Source organism: Panthera tigris, chromosome C1 (genome assembly GCF_018350195.1).
Source record: "Panthera tigris isolate Pti1 chromosome C1, P.tigris_Pti1_mat1.1, whole genome shotgun sequence".
Classification (NCBI taxonomy): Eukaryota; Metazoa; Chordata; class Mammalia; order Carnivora; family Felidae; genus Panthera; species Panthera tigris.
In genome coordinates this window covers 64,640,820-64,665,088 of record NC_056667.1, presented here as the reverse complement: position 1 = coordinate 64,665,088, position 24,269 = coordinate 64,640,820, and the positions used below count along the sequence as shown (strand labels likewise).

Sequence of the window (24,269 nt, the reverse complement as noted above, 5' to 3'; positions counted from 1 at the left end):
AAGCAGAAGAACAAATCAGTGACGTGGAAGACAGAATGATGGAAAGCCATCAAGCTGAACAGGAGAGAGGAAAAATAACAATAATAAATGAAAACAGACTAAAGGAACTCAGCCAACACCATCAAGCATAATAACATTCACATTGTAAGGATCCCAGAAGGAGAAGGGGTGGGGGGAAAGGGCAGAAAATATATTTGAAGAAATAATAGCTGAAAATTCCTGAATCTGGGGAAGGAAGCAGACAGTCAGATCTAAGAGGCACAGACAGCCCCCGACCCAAGATCAACCTAAGAAGGCCCACATCAAGACACACAGTAATTAAAATGGCAAAAAGTATAGATAAAGAGAGAATTTTTAAAGCAGCAAGAGAAAATAAAATAGTTACATACAAGGGAAACCCCAAATGGCTATCAGCTGATTTTTTTGTGCCAGAAACTTTGCAGGCTGGAGGGAGAACCATGATATATTCAAAGCACTGAAAGAAAAAAAAAAAAAAAGCTCTGCAACCAAGAATACTCGACCCAGCAAGGCTATCATTTAGAATAGAAGGAGAAATAAAGAGTTTCCTAGAAAAACAAAAGTTAAAAGGAATTCATGACTACTAAACCAGCCCTACAAGAAATATTAAAGGGGGCTCTTTAAGTGGAAAGACCATATGCAGGAGTAAGAAAAGTAGGGAGCACAAAAGCAGTACAAATAAATATATCTATAAAAATCAGTCAAGGGACTCACAAAATAAAAGAATATAAACCATGACACCATCTACCTAAAATGTAGCAGGGGGCGAGGGGAGAGAGAAGTAAAGAATGGGTTAAACTTTAATGACCATCAACTTAATATAGACTGCTATATGCATGTTATTACAAAACTAATGGTAACCACAAATCAGAAACCAGTAATACATATGCAAAAAATAGAGAGAATGGAATCCAAGTATATCACTAAATAAAACCAGCAATCCTTGAGAGAAAAGAGAAAGGAACAGAGAACTACAAAACAACCATAAAACAAGTAACAAAATGACAGTAAGTACATACCTATCAATAATTACTAAGAAAGCAAATGGATTTAACCCTCCAATCAAAAGACAGAGTGACAGAATGGTTAAATATAAGATCCAGGGCATCTGGGTGGCTCAGCCAGTTGGGTGTCCGACTTTTAATTTCAGCTCATGATCTCACGGTTCATGGGTTTGAGCCACAAAAGTATATTATTCACCCGTGGTAGAGAAGGAAATCCTGCCATTTGCAACAATATGGATGGACCTTAACAGCATTATGCTAAGTGAAATAAATCAGAGAAAGACAAATACTGCATTCTATCATTTACATGTGGAATCTGAAAAAGCTAAACACGTAGAAACACAGAGTACATTGGTGGTTGCCAGGGGCTGAGGGGTGAGGGAAATGGGGAGATGTTGGTCAAAGGGTAAAAACTTCCAGTGAGAAGATGAAAAAGTCGAGAATCTAATGCAGAGCATGGCAACTACAGTTAACAATACTATATTATATACTGGAAAGTTGCTAAGAGAGTAAATCTTAAATATTCTCACCCCCCCTCCCCGACACACACACACATAATCCTGTGAGGTGATGGACATATTAACTAATCTTACTGTGGTAATTATTTCACAATATATGTGTATCAAATCATCACATTAGACACCTTAAATTTATACATTATATGTCAATTATATTTCAATAAAGCTGGAAAAGAATTTTACAAAATTCTTTTTATTGCAAACATAAATATATTTATTTTATAAATATAAAAATATAAGTTAAAATGTAAATAATTCAGGAGATAATACTGTAAGCAATAGCTAAAATATATATAAAAGAAAAATATTGAGAAGAATAAAGATCATGATCACCACAGCTTTAAAAAAGGCAGAATCAGGGGCACCTGGATGGCTCAGTCGTTAAGCGTCCCACTTCAGTTCAGGTCATGATCTTGTGATTCGTGAGTCCAGGCCCACATCGGGCTCTGTGCTAACAGCCTGCTCCAGATTCTGTGTCCCCCCCTCTCTCTGCCCCTCCCCCACTCGTGCTCTGTCTCACTCTCTCTCTCTCTCTCTCAAGAACAAATAAACATTAAAAACATTTTTTAAAAAAGGCAGAATCAAGGCTTAGGGTACAGAGTATTAGAATATCTACAGCTTTCCACACTACAGCATGAATTACAGATGTGTGATACTATTTATACGAAAAAAGACAGCATTAATATCCAAAATCTACCATAAAAATAAAATTATTCTAAGATAAAATTGGGCATATGTGATTTTTAAAGTTACTTTAAGCAGAAAAAAAGTATAAAAAGATGTGCACTCTGCAAGTATTCTTTTTTTTAAGAAATTGTTTTAATGTTTATTTATTTTGAGAAAGAAAGAGAGAAGGGGGCAGGTGCAGAGAGAGAAGAGAGAATCTCAGGCAGGCTCCATGCTGCCAGCCTAAAGCCTGATGTGGGGCTGGATCCCATGAACTGTGAGATCGTGACCTGAGCTGAAACCACGTGTTGGTCGCTTAACCACCTGGGCCACGCAGATGCCCCTGCAAGCATTCTCTTTTGATACAAAATTTAAATCTCAGTAGAAAACAAACTGCCCATAAATTTATAATTCATTGATCACCATTGTTTACACATTGGTGTATTTATATCTAACCTCTTCTTTGTCTGCCTAAACACTTATACTATATACTACATACACGTTTTCTGTTCTCTTATTACTAAATTACAATCATACTCTATATAAAGCCTTATATACCACACTTTTCATTTAACATACATTCCCATGTCATTAAAAATAAATGGAAACAGGGAACACTCTTGCACTGTTGGTGGGAATGCAAACTGGTGTAGCCTCTCTGGAAAACAGTGTGGAGCTTCCTCAAAAAATTAAAAAATAGATCTACCCTGTGACCTAGCAATAGCACTGCTAGGAATTTACCCAAGGGATACAGGAGTGCTGATGCATGGGGGCGCTTGTACCCCAATGTTTAGAGCAGCACTTTCAACAATAGCCAAATTATGGAAAGAGCCTAAATGTCCATCAACTGACAAATGGATAAAGAAGATGTGGTTTATGGGGCGTCTAGGTGGCTCAGTCGGTTGAGGGTCCAGCTTCGGCTCAGGTCATGATCTCACGGTTTGTGAGTTCGAGCCCCACATCAGGCTTTGTGCTGACAGCTCAGAGCCTGAAGCCTGTTTCGGATTCTGTGTCTCCCTCTCTCTCTGCTCCTTCCCCGCTCATGCTCTGTCTCTCTCTCTCTCTCTCTCTCTCTCAAAAATAAATAAAACATCAAAAAAAAAATTTTTTTTAAGAAGATGTGGTTTATATATACAATGGAATACTATTTGGCAATAGGAAAGAATGAAATCTGGCCATTTGTAGCAACGTGGATGGAACTGGAGAGTATTATGCTAAGTGAAATAAGTCAGGCAGAGAAAGACGGATACCATATATTTTCACTCATATGTGGATCCTGAGAAACTTAACAGAAGACCAGGGAGGGGAGGGGAAGGGGGAAAAAACAAGTTACAGAGAGGGAAGGAGGCAAACCATAAGAGACTCTTAAATACTGAGAACAAACTGAGGGTTGATGAGGGGTGGGGGAGAGGGAAAAGGGAGTGATGGGCATTGAGGAGGGCACCTGTTGGGATGAGCACTGGGTGTTGTATGGAAACCAATTTGACAATAAATTATATATATAAAAAAAAGTAAATGGAAATACGTTTTTGGCAGTACAATATTTCAAATCATGTATGCACTATAATTTGGCATTAGAATAGTTCCAGTTTTTCATTATTGTTAAAATCACATAGTGATTATTTTTATAAAGAAATATTTGATCACCTTCTTGAAAAAAATTATCTAAAAGTATGATTTCTAAGCTAAGGAATCTAAACATTTTTAAAAATTCTGATTATATTACTTTCCATGAAGTACTTATATGCCTCACCCATAATCCACAGAATATGACAGCACCCCTCTAAAATATGTGTTTACATGTTCACCTCTCTAAAATGACTACAAGCTCCCTTGCTAAACTCATGTTCATTTTAGATTCATCTTTGTAGGCTGGTATCTACCACATAGTAGATGCTACATAAATGGCAACTGATATTCAGCACATGGCAAAACTGTACTCTCTAGGTGACAAAGAATGAGGAATTAATTCTCAGTCCTACCTCTGCTACTGAAGCAAAGGAATCAGTTGATGCGACGCTCAAGGTGTCTCGCAGGCCAAATTCATCCACATTCCCCTTCATGGTGACATCTGTATCTTTATCTTAAAAGTAAAAGAAGAAAAGTGAAGAAATTGATATTCCTTCTCATCGACATTCTATACTATGCCTGTCTTTTCTTTCTCTCTTTCTTCCTCCCTCCCTTCCTTCCTTCCTTCCCTTTCTTCCTTCTTTCCATCTTTATTTAGGCTGAAACCTAAAAGAAAATAAATACAAACCAATGGTATACAATCTGATAAGATTCTCAAAGTGTATTCACTGTTTAAGTGATTCTGAAATGCTGCTGAGCAGAGGAGAAAGTGCTATAAAGCAGACATTTTTACTTTAAAAGGGAATTAATTAAACTTACTATCAGATTTAAAAAGCTTTTGAATATGTAATATTTTAAACTGGTAAATAATAACTAGAGCTGGATTATCTATGACATGTTGTAAAATCAGCACATACCAAAGATAGCTGAAACAGAGCAAATTAGTTGCATGTGGCCTTGACCAAGTTGTGAGAACTGGTAAGTTTATTCAAATTAAATGAATTATTAGCATGAAATGTTGTCTGGTCAGTTACTTGTGATAAACTGATCAATTAAAACAATTCATGAAGAACTTATTCTTCAGTCCTTAAGGCCTATGTCAAAGGCCAAAAACAATCAGGGCTGATGTTTACTCTGGTTACTTGAAGGTCAAATACAACTGTCTCGATTATAAGGGCTGAAAAAGTTTAAATACATTGGCGAATGGTTAATCTGGCCATGCCAAGACAGTCTACCTGTTAACACATGGGGCATTTGAATGTGGGTACCAATACCTTCACATACTATCATCAGGAATCTGTAATTTTCAAATAAATACTGTACTTGCTTACAGATGTGTCTATATTGTAGCAAACAACTGATATGCTTTAAAATTTATCACAAGTATGAAAAAACAAAGAACAAAATATATACTGATTTTTCATATTGAGTCTCTATCTGCTAAATTTGTCAGAAACTTTATCTTCTTTAAAAAAGAACCAGAGGGGTGCCTGAGTGGCTCAGCTGGTTAAGCATGTGACTCTTGATTTCGGCTCAGGTCATGATCTCATAGTTAGTACGATGAAGTCTTGTGTCAGGCTCTGAGCAGGGCACCAGACACTACTTGGGATTCTTTCTCTCCCTCTCCTTTTTTTTTTAAGTTTATTTGTGAGAGAGAGTGTACAGCCATGTGCATGTGTGTGCAAGTGGGGGAGGGGCAGAGAGAGGGAGCGAGAGAATCCCAAGCAGGCTCTGCACCCCCTGTAAGTGAGGAGCCCCATGTGGGGCTCAAGGTCACAAACAGGCAGACCATGACCTGAGCTGAAATCAAGAGTTGGAGACCCAACCAACTGAGCCACCCAGGTGCCCCTCTCCCTCTACTTCTGCCCCTTCCCCAACTGCACACTCTCTCTCTCTCTCTCTCTCTCTCTCTCTCTCTCTCAAAAAAAAAAAAAAAAAAGGAAGCAGGAATCTCTTTTTGGCTTTCATTCATCCAAATTTCTATTCCATCTTTTTTCCCAAACTAAATTCATTACCTTTACCAGAAATTTTGCAAGTCCTGTTTAAAACCCCCAAGTACCAGAAAACACAAACATTTGTGATTCTATACAGGAAGAGTAGTTTTGTTTTTTTTTAAAGGGAAACCATTAATTTATTTTCAACTCAGAAGGGTTGCAACCAATTTATATTCCAAACTCTAAACCACGCAGAAAAGCTAACAAGCCATACTTGGTACAAGGCTCATTCTTATTAGGTATCAAGAATAACCATACACAAAGCGTATTTTTCCCCTCCTTTATATTTAGTGGGCCCATATTTGACAATTTAACCATTTATATTCCAAGTTTAAATTATAATCGTTTTCAGATGAAGGTTACATCAATCATTTTAAAGTACCTAACCTCACAGCTTAAAATCCTTCCACTACTAAATGACTAATGGAACACAATCAGAGGTTAAACTATTCTATTTTCCAAATACATTCTTTTGGAAATTTAAATTTTTTCATTGAACTTGAGAACAAAACAACATAATTGGTTTTGCACTTATTAACAGCTATAAGACTGGTATTTTTGGACACTCAATTATCCAGAAAAATTCCCATTATTCTCTTTTTAGTGCATATGTGATTTTAAAAACTACACACACAAATACAAACTTAATTGTACACACAAAACTGAACTGGCATTTACAACTTTCACACCTTTATCTATCTTGTTACTTTTCCATTGTTAGTATTAATTATGCAAAAAGAAACCACAGTACAGTTTTCATTATGCCAAACCACTTTTAAAGTGGGTTAAATTATAAGTCAATTAAGTTAAATCTTGGTTCCATAGGACTTTTGCTATTTTCAGAGTCGAACAGACATTTATCTTATGTCACTTTACCTTTCAGACATACCCATGGGCTGTTAAAAGTCTGTTTTACATCACTCAACAGTAACCAGCCAGTACTTTACTCAAAAAAAAAAAAAAAAAAAAAAAAATCTAACAAAGAAAAATGGCTCAGAGGAATGGAAAGATTTATTCATTAAATCTAATTTCGTAAATCACAGACCATACCTCTCATTTCAGTAATTGTTATGTTTCCTGGAATGGCAGCTTAAATTATGAAGAGAAATAATACATCTGTTTTTTAGATAAGCCAATAAAAAGCATGAATAAAGAATACTGAGTAATATCTCAAACTACTTGCTTTCATGAATCAAATTAAAATTTAAAATACTCTTTCACCTGAGTGTCTGACTCTTGATTTCAGCTCAGGTCATGATCTCACGGTTCAGTTCATGGGTTTGAGCCCTGCTATTAGTACAGAGCCTGCTTGGGATTCTCTCTCTCCCTTTCTCTCTGCATTCTCTCCCTCTCTCAAAATAAACTTAAAATAAAGATAAAATACTCTTTCTAAAAAGTATAAATTCTTGATTGTAGTACTGAAAGACTGCGACAGCATGGAAAACTGAAAACCAAAGGTTTCATTTTAGTCAGTATTTTCAGAAACTTCTTACCAAATTTTTCTTAGCAGAAAACACACACACACACACACACACACACACACAATCATTACACACTTACCAGAATGATATGAGTTGGAAAAAATGGCAATTTTTTGTTAAAGATGTATAGTATTGAAAACTCACATACCCGTAGTAGAAATGTCAATTAGCAGAACCACTTTGGAGAATTTGGTAGTATAATGAAAGTTCAAGACTGTATTCTCTGTGACAAGCAATTCTACCCTTAGGTGTTTTTTTACAGAAGTGCATGCTTATATGCATAAGAATATTCATGACAACATTGCTTACAACAACTCCAAACTAGGAAAAAAAAACACAGTTGTTCTCCTACCATAGAATACACAAACTGGGATATATTCAAACAATGAAATAAGTATACAACAATGAAAGTGAATGAATTGTTGTTATATGCAAGAATAAAGATAAACCTCACATGTTGAGTAAAGAATTATATGTATGATTTCATTCACATAAAATTCAAAAACAAGCAAAACTAAACTACAGTGATCAGGACTACACTTAGTTGGTCAAATAAGAAAAGCCAGGAAGTAATTAGCATGAGCATCAGGACAATGGTTAGTTTTAGGAATGGGGAGAGGGGTATTGATTAGGACCAGGTACAAGGAACCTTCTAGGGAGTTGGCAATGTTTTATTTTTTATTTTTATTATTTCAAAGATTTTATTTTTTTTAAGTAATCTGTATACCCAACATAAAGCTCAAACTCACAATCCCAAGATCAAGAGTCACATGCTCCACCAACTGAGCCAACCATATACCCCAGCAATGTTTTATTTTTTGATCTACATGATAGTTACACAAGAGAGTGAGATAAATCACTGTTTTGTTTTGAACACTTTCCTCTAAGGATTTACATAGAAGGAGAGGAAACAATATATCTATGTATGTTGGCCCCAAATGGCTGACAGCAGAAAAGACAATGAAGTATTTCAACATTGGCAGTTAAGCTGTGAATTATTAAACGTGAATTTTATTCCCTGATAGGGGATGCTAAGTTCAAAAAGTCAAAAGATCTCATGAGTCTGTTAAGTATACTAGCAAATCAAAACAATCTATCTGCACCCCATAGTGGAATACCAGTAGTTGTGGGAGACTCTAATGCCATGCATATACCACTCACGACCTTTTTCCTCCTAGTTTACCCATCTTTCTTTGCTATTTAGTCATTGGTTTAGGATTTTAAGTGGGAATGTTTTGGTGGGGATAATCAACTATCTGCAGGAAGAAGACATGGAAACTAAGAGATGCTTACTATTTAATGACAATAAAAGTATGATGAAACCAACATACATTTATTTCGCACTTACTACTTGCCAGAAACCAAGTTACATGCTTTACATACATTACCGCATAATTCTCACAATAATCCTTTGAGGTAGGTACTCTTCTTTTTTTTCATCATACATATGAAGAAGCTGAGGTACAGAAATGTTAAGTAATGGTCCATACTCACACAGTTAAGAAATGGAATGGCAGGATTCAAAAGAAGTCATCTGACACCAGATTCCATGCTATGAAACTATGGAGCTGTGGTGTCCAACATAGTAGCCATTAGCCATGTGTGTCTACTGAGCGCATGAAATGTGGCTAGTCAGAACTGAGATGTGCTGTAAGTGTAAAATACACAATGGATTTTGAAAACTTGGTACCAAAATATATAAAATCTTTTTAATATAAACTAGGTTTAAGAAAAATATATTACTAAAATTAATTTCACCTCTTTCATTTTACTTTTTCATGTACTTACTAGAAAAGTTAAAGTTACATTTTGTCACTTACATTATATTGCTATTGGACAGTACTATTTGGGCATTCCTTTCTCATATCTTATCTAGAGTGCAAAGAGTTTACAAGCTCTACAGGATTCAGACTCAACTCACATGTTTTGAGTGACTAAAAGTAGTACCCAAGCTATTCTGCTAAATGCTTTCAGAGACTATTGCATTTAATATGTGTAACTGTTAGACAGGACTAGCCTAATTATGGGTAAGAATGCTTTATTGTAACTAGAACAACAAAAAAAAGCCATTCTCCAGTCAAAATCTTCAATGGCTCCTTGTCTGGTTTTCAAAGACTTCCATAATCTCTGTTCACCCTACCTAATATTCTTTTCCATTAATTAATAAAAGACTCAACTTTATGCTGTACTACATGTTATATTATACTGTATATTATATATTATCATACTAGAATTATATAACATATAGTCTATGCCATATAGTATACTTTATTATATACTATATATACATTCCTATATATTATACTAAACCATTATACTTACACTATATTATATACTGTACTATTCACTATACACCCACTTGCCATAGTAATGCAATGGGTAAAAGCTTGAGATTTCGAGTCAGCCAGTTAACATAGCATCTGGATCCCAATTCTGATCCCAGCTTTGCTACTTGTTATCAAGGTAAACTAGGAATAACAATATTGATTTCACAGAATTGTCATAAGGATTAAGTGAGAGATTTATGGAGGCATAGTTCTTTGTACATAGTAAGTGCTAAATAATTTTTCACTGCTATTACTATTGCCACATATATTCTTTATCAAGCCTTTAGTTCCTCCTGCATCTTCTCCAACACACAAATTTTTCCTTCTGCTCTCTTGCCCCATGCTACCCAGAACACATGTGGTTTTACAATGCAACTCAAGTACTATCACCTGTAAGTATCCTCCAAAAATTATCTAATTTTTTGCTTCTATATAAGGCAGTACAGCAAAAGTGTGGGCTCTGGAGCCAGACTGTTTGAATTCAAATTCTGACTCTGCTACTTAGCTGGATAACGATCTTAGGTAAATTTATTTTCTTCATTCCTCAGTGTTCTCACTTGAAAAATGGGAGTAAAATCTACCTCATAGAGTTGTGTAAGGATTAAATGAGTTAATACATGTAAAGTAAGTGTTCAACAATTGTTACCTATTCATAATATTATGTAAAAAAAAAAGTATGTACAATTTGATACACTATCTGAATTTTTATTTAACTATTACTATTGCCTGAATGTAACAATCATTCATGGACTTTCTCATCTTTTTTTTTTCCTTTCATTTTTTTTCCTGGTAGTTCCTATAGTTCTTAATAGAGCATTGAACACACTGTAAACACTTCAATATTTGTTGATATAAACTAAATAAAACTTGTTACACCAAGTGACCATAACCAAGACATGAAAATCCCTATTTTTAAAAGGCCTCTCATATATTTCATCTGGATCATTTTACCTGTTACATTACCTTTACATGTTTTCAAAGGCCTGTTAAAATTCTTATTTTTCCAATACATGGCTCTAAATTAATTAAATTTATGATACTTTCTTATAAACTTAAAATATGCAGCTTATGCCTCATAATGCCTAATCTTTAACCTTAGATGTGCCTAAAAGAATGCTTTCCAGGGGCACCTGGTTGGCTCAGTCAATTAAGAGTACAGCTCTTGGTTTCAGCTCTCAGTCATGATTTCACAGATCATGAGCTCGAGCCCCGCATCGGGCTCTGTGCTGACAGTGCTGACCTTGCTTGGGATTCTCTCTCCCTCGTTCTCTGCCCCTCTCCTGTACTCTCTAAACAAACAAACAAACAAACAAACAAATAAACTTTTTAAAAAAAGGAACGCTTTCCATATAATTGGGGGACTAAATATAAAAAATATATGCCAAAAAAAAAAAAAAATGCTGTATGTTACCACACTGGCTCTCAAGAGAATAGTTCTTTTTCTTCCTCTCTTTTATTTTTCTAATAGGCTCTATGCCCAAAATGGGGCTTAAACTCACAACGCAAGAAAGAGTTGCATGCTTTACCTACTGAGCCAGCCAGGTGCCCCTTTTCTTAACCTTTTTAAATAGTAAACCTAAAACTTTTAATTTAATTTAATTTAATTTAATTTAATTTAATTTAATTTAATTTCATTTCATTTCATTTCATTTCATTTCATTTAAAGTAGGCTCTATGCCCAATGTGGGACTTGAACTCATGAGCCTGAGATTAAGAGTAGCATGCTCTAGGGGAGTCTGGGTGGCTCATTCAATTAAGCATCTGACTCCTGATTTCGGATCAGATCATGATCTCACGGTTCATGAGTTTGAGCCTCACTTCGGGCTCCATGTTGACAAGTGCAGAACAGCTTGGGATTCTCTCTCTCTCCCTGTCTGCCTCTACCCCACACACTATCTCTCTCAAAAAATAAACTTAAAAAAAAGAAAAGAATAGCATGCTCTACTAACTGAGCCAGCCTGGCGCCCCAAGTCTAAAACTTTTTAAAACATTGCTCTTTACCTATCTCAATCACCCAGAACTTTTTTTTTTCACCCAGAACTTTTTAAAATATTCATGCATAGACATAAACTATGTTCTTCTTTGGAAGGATAATAAAGGTATGATGTTTACTTTTAACACAACAGTCATACATTTTAGGCCAAAAATCTGACTGGATTCAAGCCTTGCTCCTTCTTTCACAATCTCATAATTCACGTATTTTTTTTTTCAAAGCAGAGTCTGCTTGAAAGTTAAAAAAACAAAAACAAAGAGAAAACACAAAGAGACACTTCAACCTTGGAACTTGAACTTCAGGCCTGTATCTACTTCTCTAAACCAATCCAAATGGGTTTTCTACAGGTCTCACTTTTGCCATCCTTAGACACATTCTATTTTCTGTTGCTTAGAAGCCATCACGTCTATTTTAACCTCAGCAGATCCTAGTGGAGATTCCAAAGATGCCACTCTTCTTTTAAAGTCCACTGTGGATTTTGTAACACCAGTAAGAAGAGGAAGGCTGCCAAATGTCTAATGTCATCTGACTTCTATGTCAGCAGCTATTCTCCAGATGATTTTTAGCAACCTAAATATGATTTGGAACCTTGTCTTTTGTGTGGTTTTACTGAAAGTGGAAAAGTTCCTGCTGCTGACAAGCTATTTTCCACAGTCTGCTATAATCTGTTACAATAATTAAGAAATCTAGAAGACTCCTGCTGCTCTTTGTCCATCTTACATGACTACCTGCCCCATCTGGTCTACAGTCCTCTGCTCTACCAGCTGACTACTGAAGGGTGCAGCTACCTGCCCCATCTATACTGCAAACAGTTTTTTATTTTGGTTTGTTTTAAAATGCTATAGTATGAGACAGAAAAAAGTCGAATACAAAAATTTAAACCATCATAATTTCAGAAAGTAAAAGAACTAAGAGATATTTTCTTGATTTTTCCCTCAATGTGTCTTAATAGTGACGAGTTACAATGAAACAAGAGAAAAAACTGATCAGTTCTTGATGTGTTATGATTTACGCAGTTTTAACTATGTGAAATACATACATGTACAAAAACAGCCTGATACCATTGATCTACCCAAAAGATATTTCCGTAACAGTTGCCTCTGGCTTTCTCTATTTATCAAAACGTTTTATATGGCATGTCTGCCCAATATAGCAACTGTGATTCCTAACTGGGAAATACAGCTGCCAATGCAAAACAAGTAATAGAAAGAAAGAGAAAGGAGTAACAGCACTTATCTTTTTTTTTTTTTTAAGAAGAAAGAAATGACTGGATAACCCAAAGTGAAACAAAAAGTAATTAAGGTTAGGTCTGCAGTTCGAGAGACTTTAACAGGGTCACTAGCAAGAATTGGTCACTCTGTACACCACACAAAGGACACTGACCAGTGGGACAAGTCAGCCCATAACCTGGGCCTGCATCTTCTAGGAGGAAGGTGAACCTTTTTCTTATCTCAAAAGTGCCCTTTCCAAAGGGCTACATGGGCCTTTTTCTAAATCACACAAAAGTCTCCAGTTAGTGAAGTGTTAGACTTAGAAATCCAAGCTGATAAGATGTAACTTGAATACAAAAGAGGCAAAGGCAAGTAGCAGGTTATTTCTCTTGTTTCTGGCACCCAAAGATTTTCATTACACTGCTTTAATCTCTGAACCGATTTTGACTTACATATATAATACCAGTTTGTAGTATTATTAAACACTTTGAAATTAAGATTGTGAGCCTTAATACATAGGAGGAAATTACTAAGCCCAATTTCTTATATGTTCTGCAATTTGTACTCTGTATATTTAGAAGCCTGATTATACAAATTAAGCTTGTAATTCATGTCACTCCCTAAAAATAAACCCTCAGGGAGCTTATCCTCTGACCACAGTGATTCTGCAGAAGAGGAAAAAGACAAGGTCTTAGAGCATCAATTCTGTGTTGTCTGACATTTGACTCAAGATGATAGGTTGAGGTATTTCCTCTTGCTGCCAAGCTCTTTCAATATTGCTAAATGTTCTATCTGGCTGCTTATCAAAAAAGAAGAATAACATCTCTCTCGTGGTCAGGAGGTCCCACTTTATTCTCTGCCAGGGAATTTGTGCAGTCAGTACTAAGCTGGAAAAACCTCTAATTTTCCCTTACAGGATATGTCACTCTCTCAATGAAATCCTCAGCATAAGAGAGCAGAAAGATGGATAAAATATTTAAATTTTACTACTCAACACTTCCACAATCTCCTCCAAACACATAAATTTGATTATGACTTCTTATAATTCTCAGTGGCTCCCTTTTGCCTAAAAGTACAAAACAAGAACTTTCACGATTTATCTCCTGCCCACCTGTCTTGATTCACTTCTCACCACTCCCCTACATATGTTGTATTTCCAAGACATAACAGGCTCCAGTCTACACCTTGATCCATGTTGTTTGCTCCGCCTGAAGTGCCCCTTTCTCAATTATCTTCCTGATGGATCACCTTTCTTCAAGTGTCACGCATATGAAGCCTTCCTTGAGCCCCCCAATGAATAATTTAGGCTTTTCTTTGGTGTTTCTATAGCACTTTCTAAACACATTATTATACCACCCACTCTACTGTGCTACATAATTTTTATTTTTTTAATTATTTTTTTAATGTTTATTTATTTTTGAGAGACAGAGACAGAACATGAGCGGGGCAGGGAAGGGGTGCAGAATCTGAAGCAGGCTCCAGGCTCTGAGCTGCCAGCAAAGAGTCCAACGTGGGGCTTGAACCCACGAAACGTGAGATTCGTTACCTGAGCCGAAGTCGGACGCTTAACTGAGTGGGCCACCCAGGCACCCCTGTGCTATGTAATTTTTTTTTTAAATGTTTATTTTTTATTTTTGAGACACAGACAGAGCATGAACGGGGGAGGGTCAGAGAGAGAGGGAGACACAGAATCCGAAGCAGGCTCCAGGCTCTGAGCTGCCAGCACAGAGCCTGACGCGGGGCTCGAACTCACGGACCGCGAGATCATGACCTGAGCCGAAGTCGGACGCTTAACTGACTGGGCCACCCAGGCACCCCATGTAATTTTTAATGCCTACCTAGCTGCAAAACTAGTCTCTGTGTTGCCGAAAAACAAGGATGAAATGTCCTTCATCCTAGTCTTTCCAATGCCTTATAACATGTCTGACATATATTAGGCGATCAAATGTTTGTTAAATAAATATTAGAGACCTAAGATTTTATGAGTTCATTCTGTTCAAAAAATAGATTATAATGAGGACTAAACATGTATCTGAAATATGCAAAGCAATACTGTAAAACTATAAAAATTCTTGGTTTGTTTTTAAGGGCTAAATTTGTTCCTACACATCAGTATGAAAGAATCTCAAAGTCCTCTGCTCAGCCAAAAAAACAGTATTTATCAAACTTGTGGCTTCAGAGTTGCCTGCTAATACAGCTATTGCAAATACATACTACTCTTTATAGAAAATGTAAGCAAACAAACTATGAAGCCCAATTAATTTTAAGAGAAATCTAATTAAAGTGTAGATTAACAAGCTTGAACTTAATTTCTGTAAACCACATCAACTAAATCATGTCCCCAAGAAACTGTAAGCAAGCTTCATTTGTTGTTAATCAATTTATTTTTACACTGGTATTAAATTCAGCAATTTAGTATGGCCCCAATAGCCTAACCAAAAGAATCTTAATCTTAAATGTACCATTACTGAAATACACTACCAAACCATGTAATGATGCATACCCCGCATGATATGATGATAAAATGATAACAGAAATCTCCCAAAGTATAAATCATTCTGAGGTGTTAGGTTTTAATCCCATATTCTCCCAACTTCTCACTAGTTGCTGGAACCAACCAAAGTCTAATTTTTCCAAAAATAATTCAGATAATAACACAAATTTCTGTTAATATGAAAGATAAATATACTCTAACTGTACAATATCTGATATGTACAAAGATTATGTATGTAGCACAGATGTGTATTTTGAATCAAAATACTACAACAAATATTTGTGAATCTATCATCCATTTATAGCCACTCTTCAAAGTTTACAAAATTATTTCCTTAAAAGGAAAAATAATACAGTCATGCAGTACTGTATATATCTTACCTGTATTCATGATACAAATATGGGTTTCCAAATGAATTTAAAAGATGTTCAGATATTTTAGCAAAAAAACAACAGCAGATAACTAAAGATAAACACATGTCCCAAACCAGATCTGTTTACTTTCAACTTCTTATCTTAGGCTCTTAAACAGGTTGAGGGCACTTCAGTTGGGAAGTACAGAAAAGAATGGAGGCGGGAAGGAAAGTTAAAAGAAGGATCTCATGCTTTGTGGAAGGAGTTTAGACTCTGAGTCTTATAGAGTAGCTCAGTCTTGAGGTATATACTAACCTATATTGCTTTCTAATTGCTTCATAAGAATAAGTCTTAACTGGACAATCATACCACAGGCATCCTGAAGACTGGGACTTGAGCCCTTACTTATCTATCTAATCACATATAAGGCAAAAAGTAAAGTTAAATAAATAGTACCAAGTTTTTTTTTAAATTTAAGTTTATTTATTTATTTTGAGACAGAGAGAGCAGGAGAGGGGCAGAGAGAGAGGGAGAGAGAATCCCAAGTAGGCTCCGTGCTGTCAGCGCAGAGCCCAACACGGGGCTTGAACTCATAAACTGTGAGATCATAACCTGAGCTGAAACCAAAGGTCGGACGCTTAACCAACTGAGCCACCCAGGCAGCCCCTGTACCAAGCTGATTTTTAAGCAATCATTTGCCTTCAGGTCTTCATGAGTCCCTGCCATCAACACTCCTGTACTTCATCAGAAGGTTATAGCAACAGGGTAGAGACTGCTACACAGTCCTTGATTCTGTGTGGTGGGACAGCTAACTTGTAGTCCTTTCTACATAGCTCTCTTCAGAGGTAAAAAGAACCATAAGAATCTACCTAAAGCAGTAGATGTGGGGGGTGGGGGGTGGAGGAGGGCAGAGGAAGAAGAAAAGAAAAGAAAGCATAAGTGTTGAAAAGAAAGAAAAATAAAAAACATGTTATCATCCACAGGTATATGTTCTAGATAAAAATTCCAAAAGAACCTATAACAAGTTACTGGAGGCAGAAATAATAATTGCTGAGAATATTCAAATACAAGTTATCAGTAACATCTTATTTATTTTTTAATGTTTATTATTATTTTTGAGAGAGACAGACAGAACACGAGCAGGAGAGGGGCAGAGAGAGAGGGAGACAGAATCTGAAGGAGGCTCCAGGCTCTGAACCGTCAGCACAGAACCTGACATGGGGCTTGAACCCACAAACTGTGAGATCATGACCTGAGCCAAAGTCGGACGCTTAACCGATTGAGCCACCCAGGTGCCCCTTTCGGTAACATTTTAGATATTGACAATAAAAAATCATAAAATGTAAATTTTAAAAATGTACTATGTACAATGACAACTAAACTGTAAGGGCCCTAGGAATAAAAATATGTAAGACCTTTATGAAGGAAAATATAAAAAGTTATGAAAGACATAAAAGACTTAAATAAATGAAAAACCATACTATGTTTCTAGATGGAGACATTAACTTATGAAAACTAAATTCTCCCACAAGCTGACCTATAAATGCAAGGCAATAATCAAAATCCCAAGAGATGTTTTCATGAAACTTAAGGTTTTCATGAAACTTAAAAGGTGTCCTAAACTTCACATGGAAAAGCAAAGGGCTAAGAATAGCAAAGGCAATTCTTAAAAAAGAACACAGTGAATGGACTCATGCTGCCAGGTGTCAAGGCTCATAATAAAACTATATAAAGCTACAGTAATGAAGACACCGTGAAACCAATGCAGGAACAAACAGACTAGCAACAGGGTCCACAAATGACATACATGTAAGACAACCTGACACATGAGAGGGACATTTCAAATCAGTGAGAAAAGCTCTGGAAAACAGTATGGAGGTTCCTCAAAAAGTTAAAAATAGAATACCCTACCCAGCAATTGCACTACTAAGTATTTATCCAAGGGATACAGGTGTGATGTTTCGAAGGGACACACATTCCCCAATGTTTATAGCAGCTCTATTGACAATAGCCAAAGTATGGAAAGAGCCCAAATGTCCACCAACAGATGAATGGATAAAGATGTGGTGTGTGTATATATATACACATCATATATATATATATATATATATACACATATATATACACATCATATGTATATATATGTAGTGTATATATGTATACATATATATACACATATGACGTGTAGGTGTGTGTGTATACACACACACACACACACATATATAAAACGGAGAATTACTCGGCAATCAAAAAGCATGAAATCTTGCCATTTGCAACAACGAGAATGGAACTAAAAGGTATTATGCTAAACGAAATAAGTCAGAGAAAGACAAATATCATATGACTTCACTCATATGAGGAATTTAAGATACAAAAGAGATGAACATAAGGGAAAGGAAGCAAAAAGAATATAAAAACAAGGAGGAGGACAAAACATAAGAGACTCAAATACAGAGAACAAACTGAGGGTTGCTGAAGGGGCTGTGGGTGGGGGGATGGGCTAAATAGGTAAGGGGCATTAAGGAAGACACTTGGGATGAGCACTGGGTGTTATACATAGGGGATGAATCACTGGAATCTACTCCTGAAATCATTATTGCACTATATACTAACTAACTTGGATGTAAATTAAAAAATAATAAAATTTTAAAAAAACAGTGAGAAAAGGATATATTATTCATTGAATGGTGCTGAGGCAACTAGTTATCCAAATGTTAAAAAAAAAAAAAAAAGTAGTAACATAGATTTAACTTGGGGTACCTGGATGACTCTGTCAGTTGAGCCTCTGACTTCAGCTCTGGTAATGATCTCAGGGGTTTGTGAGTTCAAGCCCTGCATTGGGCTCTCTGCTGCCAGCAGAGCCCTCTTCTGATCCTCTGTTCCCCTCTCTCTGCCCCTCTCCCAGTCATGTGCTCTAGCTCTCTCTTTCTCTCCCTCTATCAAAAATAAATATTTTTTAAAAAATCAGCTCCTAGCAGATTAAACACCTAAATATAAAAAGCAAAGCTTCAGAGAACTTCTGGAGAAGACTGTAGAATAGATCCTAGGCTCACTTCCTCCCACAAATACACCTAGATAACACCCACATCAATGTAAGTAACCCAGAAAATGTCCACACACTAGCAGAACAGACTCTTCATAGCTAAATGTAGAGAAAAGGCCACTCCAAAGACAGGAGTAGGGCAGAGACATGGTCAGGAGCCAAACGGACCCACAAATTGTATGTGTGAGGGACACAGCAGGTGCAAATAGGGGAGAGGAGCAGACCCTCACCCCAGGTACCTCAGGCACTGGAAAGATGAATCTCCAACACGTTTGGCTTTGAAAACCAGAGGGACCTAACTTCATGAGTTCTTACAATCAGTGGGGCTCCACACCTGGAACTGGAGCATAGGAAACTGAGTCTCCACTCTTACAGAGTCCAAAAAAAATAGTCCTGATGAGATACAGCATAGAAGCAGCAATGTGGGGGGAAAAAAAGCCACAGCAATGTGAAAAACACCTGGGGTGTACAGGTGGTTTTTGTTTTGTTTTGTTTTGTTTTTTACTAATTTGAGGGCATGTGCTGGAGAGGCAGGAATCTTTGGGAGACTTCTCCAAGAATAAAGAGTTGGCAGGTATCATTTCCCTCCCCTGCCCCACAGCCTAGATACAAGGATGCTGTGCCTAACACAGCCTGAACAAGCTCTACCTAGCTTGCTAACACTGTGACCCGGCCAACACTCATCTGCAGATCCACCCCTCCAGTGCTGCTAGGCCTGAACAGTTTTCTCTGCACCTCCAGGTTCCCTCCCAAGCAGACCTGCACAAACCTTGCTAACACCCCATCCCCACCCCTGCATTCTCCTGCGGACCTACCCCCTATAATGGCCCTTGGCCAGAGTCTACCCAAAGTGGTGCCAAAAGCCTGCCAGTGTGCAAGCAGCCCAGAAAGGGGCCAGCACACTCCTGCCTTGGAAGAGGACAAGATAACAACACATGCCAGTCTAACTGCTATCCCAGCTGGGAACAGACACAGGGTCTGACTGCAGGTCCCACCTAACAACAAAAGCTTTTCAGCACACAACACAGGGAAAGCACCCTGCAATTTGGTGTTACTGCATCTCTGGCAAAAGCCTGGTCTGACCCAACTCAAGCGCAAAGTGGCCACAGACTGGCCCACTAGCAACACAGGAACCAAGCCCTGCCTATGACAGGTAAAGAGAGTCACTTCAGACAACTGGACTGAAGGCAAAAGTGGTCTAGGCACAATAGCAGGGTACATGAAACACACATAAGAGACACCACTGAAGCACCAGGCTCTGGTGAACAGGAGACACTGCAGGGCATTACAGGGCATCTTCATGAAGCCACTACTTTTAACAGTAGGAAACAAAGCTGACTTTCTTAACACATAGAGACAGACACAGAGAGTTAGACAAAATGAGGAGACAGAGGAATATGTCCCAAATGAAAGAAAAAGACAAAGTCACAGCAAATGAGTTAAATGAAACAGAGATAAGTAATACACCTGATAGAGAATTTAAAGTAATGGTCATAAATATATTCATTGGACTTGAGAAAGAGTGGAGGACCTCATTGAGACCCTAAACAAAGAAAAAGAAAACATTAAAAAAAAAAAAGATGAAGAACTCAATAACTGAAATTAAAAATATACTACATGGGGGGCTCCTGGGGAGCTCAGTTGATTGTGCATCTAACTTTGGCTCACGTCATGATCTCACAGTCCGTGGGTTCAAGCCCCGCATCAGGCTCTGCGATGACAACTCAGAGCCTGGAGCCTGCTTCAGAATCTGTCTCCCTGTCTCTCTGTCCCTCCCCCACTTGCGCTCTGTTTCTCTTTCAAAAATAAAAAACAGGAAAAAAAATTTTTAAATATACTACATGGAATAAAGAATAGACTACAGGAAGCAGAAGAATGGATCAGCAACCTGGAAGATAGAAGAATGGAAAACCATCAAACTGAACAAAAGAGAGAAAAAAACAATAAAAAATGAAAGTAAACTAAGGGAACTAAGAGACATCATCAAATGTAATAATATCTGCATTATAGGGATCCCAGAAGGAGAAGAGAGCAAAAAAGGGAAGAGAAAATTTATCTGAAGAAATAATAGCTGAAAACTTCTGGAATCTGGAGAAGGAAACAGACATCCAGATCCAAGAAGGCAGAGGCCCACACCAAGACACATAGTAATTAAAATGGCAAAAGGTAGAGATAAAGAGAGAATTTTTAAAGTAACAAGATAGGGGCGCCTGGGTGGCTCAGTCAGTTGAGCATCCAGCTTCAGCTCAGGTCATGATCTCGCGGTTTGTGACTTCGAGCCCCACGTCAGGCTCTGTGCTGACAGCTTGGAGCCTGGAGCCTGTTTCAGATTCTGTGTCTCCCTCTTTCTCTGCTCCTCCCCTGCTCGTGCTCTGTCTCTGTCTCTGTCTCTCTCTCTCTCAAAAATAAAGAAATAAACATTTTAAAAAATTAAAAATAAATAAAAATAAAGTAGCAAGAGAAAATAAAAGTTATACAAAGCAGCTCCATACAGCTAGCAGCTAATTATTCATCAAAAACTTTGCAGGAGGAGTCAATACTATCCAAAGCAATCTACATATTCAATGCAATCCCTATCAAAATACCACCAACATTCTTCACAGAGCTAGAACAAATAATCCTAAAATTTGTATGGAACCAGAAAAGACCCCGAATAGTCAAAGCAATCTTGAAAAAGAAAACCAAAGCAAGAGGCATCACAATCCCGGACTTCAAGCTATACTACAAAGTTGTAATCATCAAGACAGTATAGTACTGGCACAAGAACAGACACTCAGATCAATGGAACAGAATAGAGAACCCAGAAATGGACCCACAAATGTACTAATCTTTGACAAAGCAGGAAAGAATATCCAATGGAATATAGTCTCTTCAGCAAGCAGTGCTGGGAAAACTTGACAGCAACATGAAAAAGAATGAACCTGGACCACTTTCTTACACCACACACAAAAATAAACTCAAAATGGATGAAAGACCTAAATGTAAGACAGGAAACCATCAAAATCCTTGAGGAGAAAGCAGGCAAAAACCTCTTTGGCCTTGGCCGCAGCAACTTCTTACTCAACACGTCTCCAGAGGCAAGGGAAACAAAAGCAAAAATGAACTATTGGGACCTCATCAAAATAAAAAGCTTCTGCACACCAAAGGAAACAATCAGCAAAACTAAAAGGCAACTGACAGAATGGGAGAAGATATTTACAAACGACATATCAGATAAAGGGTTTGTATCCAAAATCTATAAAGAACTTCTCAAACTCAACACCCAAAAAACAAATAACCCAGTGAAGAAATGGGCAAAAGACAGAAATAGACACTTCTCCAAAGAAGACATCCAGATGGCTAACCGACACATGAAAAAAAATGCTCAACCTCACTCATCATCATCAGGGAAATACAAATCAAAACCACACCTGTCAGAATGGCTAACGTTAACAACTCAGGCAACAACAGATGTTGGCGAGGATGCGAGGGAAGAGTATCTCTTTTGCGTTGTTGGTGGGAATGCAACTGGTGCAGCCACTTGAAAACAGTGTAGAGGTTTCTCAAAAAAAACTAAAAATAGAACTACCCTACAACCCAGCAATTGCACTACTAGGTATTTATCCAAGGGATACAAGTGTGCTATTTCGAAGGGACACATGCACCCCAATGTTTATAGCAGCACTATCAACAATAGCCAAAGTATGGAAAGAGCCCAAATGTCTATCGAAGGATGAATGGATAAAGAAGATGTGGTATATATATATACAATGGAGTATTACTCGGCAATCAAAAAGAATGAAATCTTGCCATTTGCAACTACATGGATGGAACTGGAGGGTATTATGCTAAGTGAAATTAGTCAGAGAAAGACAAATAACATGACTTCACTCATATGAGGACTTTAAGAGACAAAACAGATGAACATAAGGGTAGGGAAGCAAAAAGAATACAAAAACAGGGAGGGGGACAAAACATAAGAGACTCATAAATATGGAGAACAAACTGAGGGTTACTGGATGGGTTATGTGTGGGCGGATGGGCTAAATGGGTAAGGGGCACTAAGGAATCTACTCCTGAAATCATTGTTTCACTATATGCTAACTAATTTGGATATAAATTAAAAAGAAAAAATTAAAAAAAAAACTTTGCAGGAGGGACTGCCAGGTTTTATATTCAAAATGATGAATGAAAAAATCTGCAGCCAAGAATACTCTATCCAGAAAGGCTATCATTCATAATAGGAGAGATAAAGAATTTCCCAGAAAAAACAAAAGTTAAGGGAATCCATGACCACTAAACCAGACCTACAAGAAATGTTAAAGGGGGCTTCTTGAGTGGAAAAAAAAGACCATGAGCAGGAGTAAGAAAAGTAGAAAGCACAAAAGCAATAAAATTAAGTAGATCTATAAAAATCAGTCAAGAGATTCACAAAATAAAAGGATGTAAAGTATGACACCACATATCTAGAATGTTGGGGGACAGGAGTAAAAAATGTGTTCAAACAAAAGTGATTATCAACCTAATACAGACTGCTATATGCATGTAACCACATGTACACAGTAACCACAAATCAAAAACCAGTAAAATATATGCAAAAAAAAAGAGAAAAGAATCCTAGTGTATCACTAAATAAAACCAGAAAATCGTGAGAGAAAAGAGTAAGAGAGAAAGGAACAGAGAAGACCTGCAAAAACAACCATAAACAAGTAACAAAATGGCAGTAAGTACATACCTATCAATAATTACTTTGCATGTAAATGGACTAAATGCTCCAATCAAGAGATGTAGTATGACAATAGATAAAAAAGTAAGACCCATCTATATGCTGCCTACAAGAGACTCATTTCACACCTAAAGACACATGCAGATATTCCATGCTCATAGACTGGAAGAACAAATATTGTTAACAATGTCCATACTACCCAAAGCAATCTACAGATTTAATGCAATCCCTATCAAAATACTAACATCTTTCACAGGCTAGAACAAACCTAAAATTTGTATGGAACCACAAAAGACCCCAAATATCCAAAAAATCTTGAAAAAAGAAGAGCAAAACTGGAGGTAACAATCTCCGATTTCAAACTTTGCTACAAAGCTATCCTAATCAAGAGTATGGTGCTGGCACAAAAATAGACACATAGATCAACAAAAACAGGAGAGAAAACCCAATAGTAAATGCACAATTATATGGCCAATTAATATTTGACAAAGCAGGAAAGAATATCCAATGAGAAAAAGACAGTTTCTTTAACAAATGGTGTTCAGAAAACTGGACAGCTATATGCAAAAGAATGAAACCAGACCACCTTCTTACACCATTCACAAAAATAAACTCAAATGGATTAAGCACTTAAATGTGAAGCCTGAAACCATAAAAATCCTAGAAGAGAGCACAGGCAATAAATTCTGTGACATTGGCCATAGCAACATTGTTCTAGATATGCCTCATGAGGCAAGGGAAACAAAAGCAAAAATAAACTATTGGGACTACATCAAAATAAAAAACTTGTGCACAGCAAAAAGCAAAACAAACAAACAAACAAACAAACAATAAAACAATCAACAAAACCAAAAAACTGAAACAACCTATTGAGTGGTATAAGATATTTGCAA

At 37.0% G+C, this 24,269-nt stretch overlaps 1 protein-coding gene across 3 annotated transcripts in view; it reads right to left on the bottom strand.

Moving 5' to 3' along the window:
• The window catches only part of MIGA1 (mitoguardin 1), a 105,286-nt gene that overhangs the window by 32,657 nt on the left and 48,360 nt on the right, over positions 1 to 24,269 (bottom strand). For all 3 annotated transcript variants that reach the window (XM_007079225.3, XM_042997624.1, XM_042997625.1), the window contains exon 8: positions 4,189 to 4,289. In XM_007079225.3, the coding sequence (XP_007079287.2) occupies positions 4,189 to 4,289 (101 nt within the window). The remainder of the gene's footprint in view (positions 1 to 4,188; positions 4,290 to 24,269) is intronic.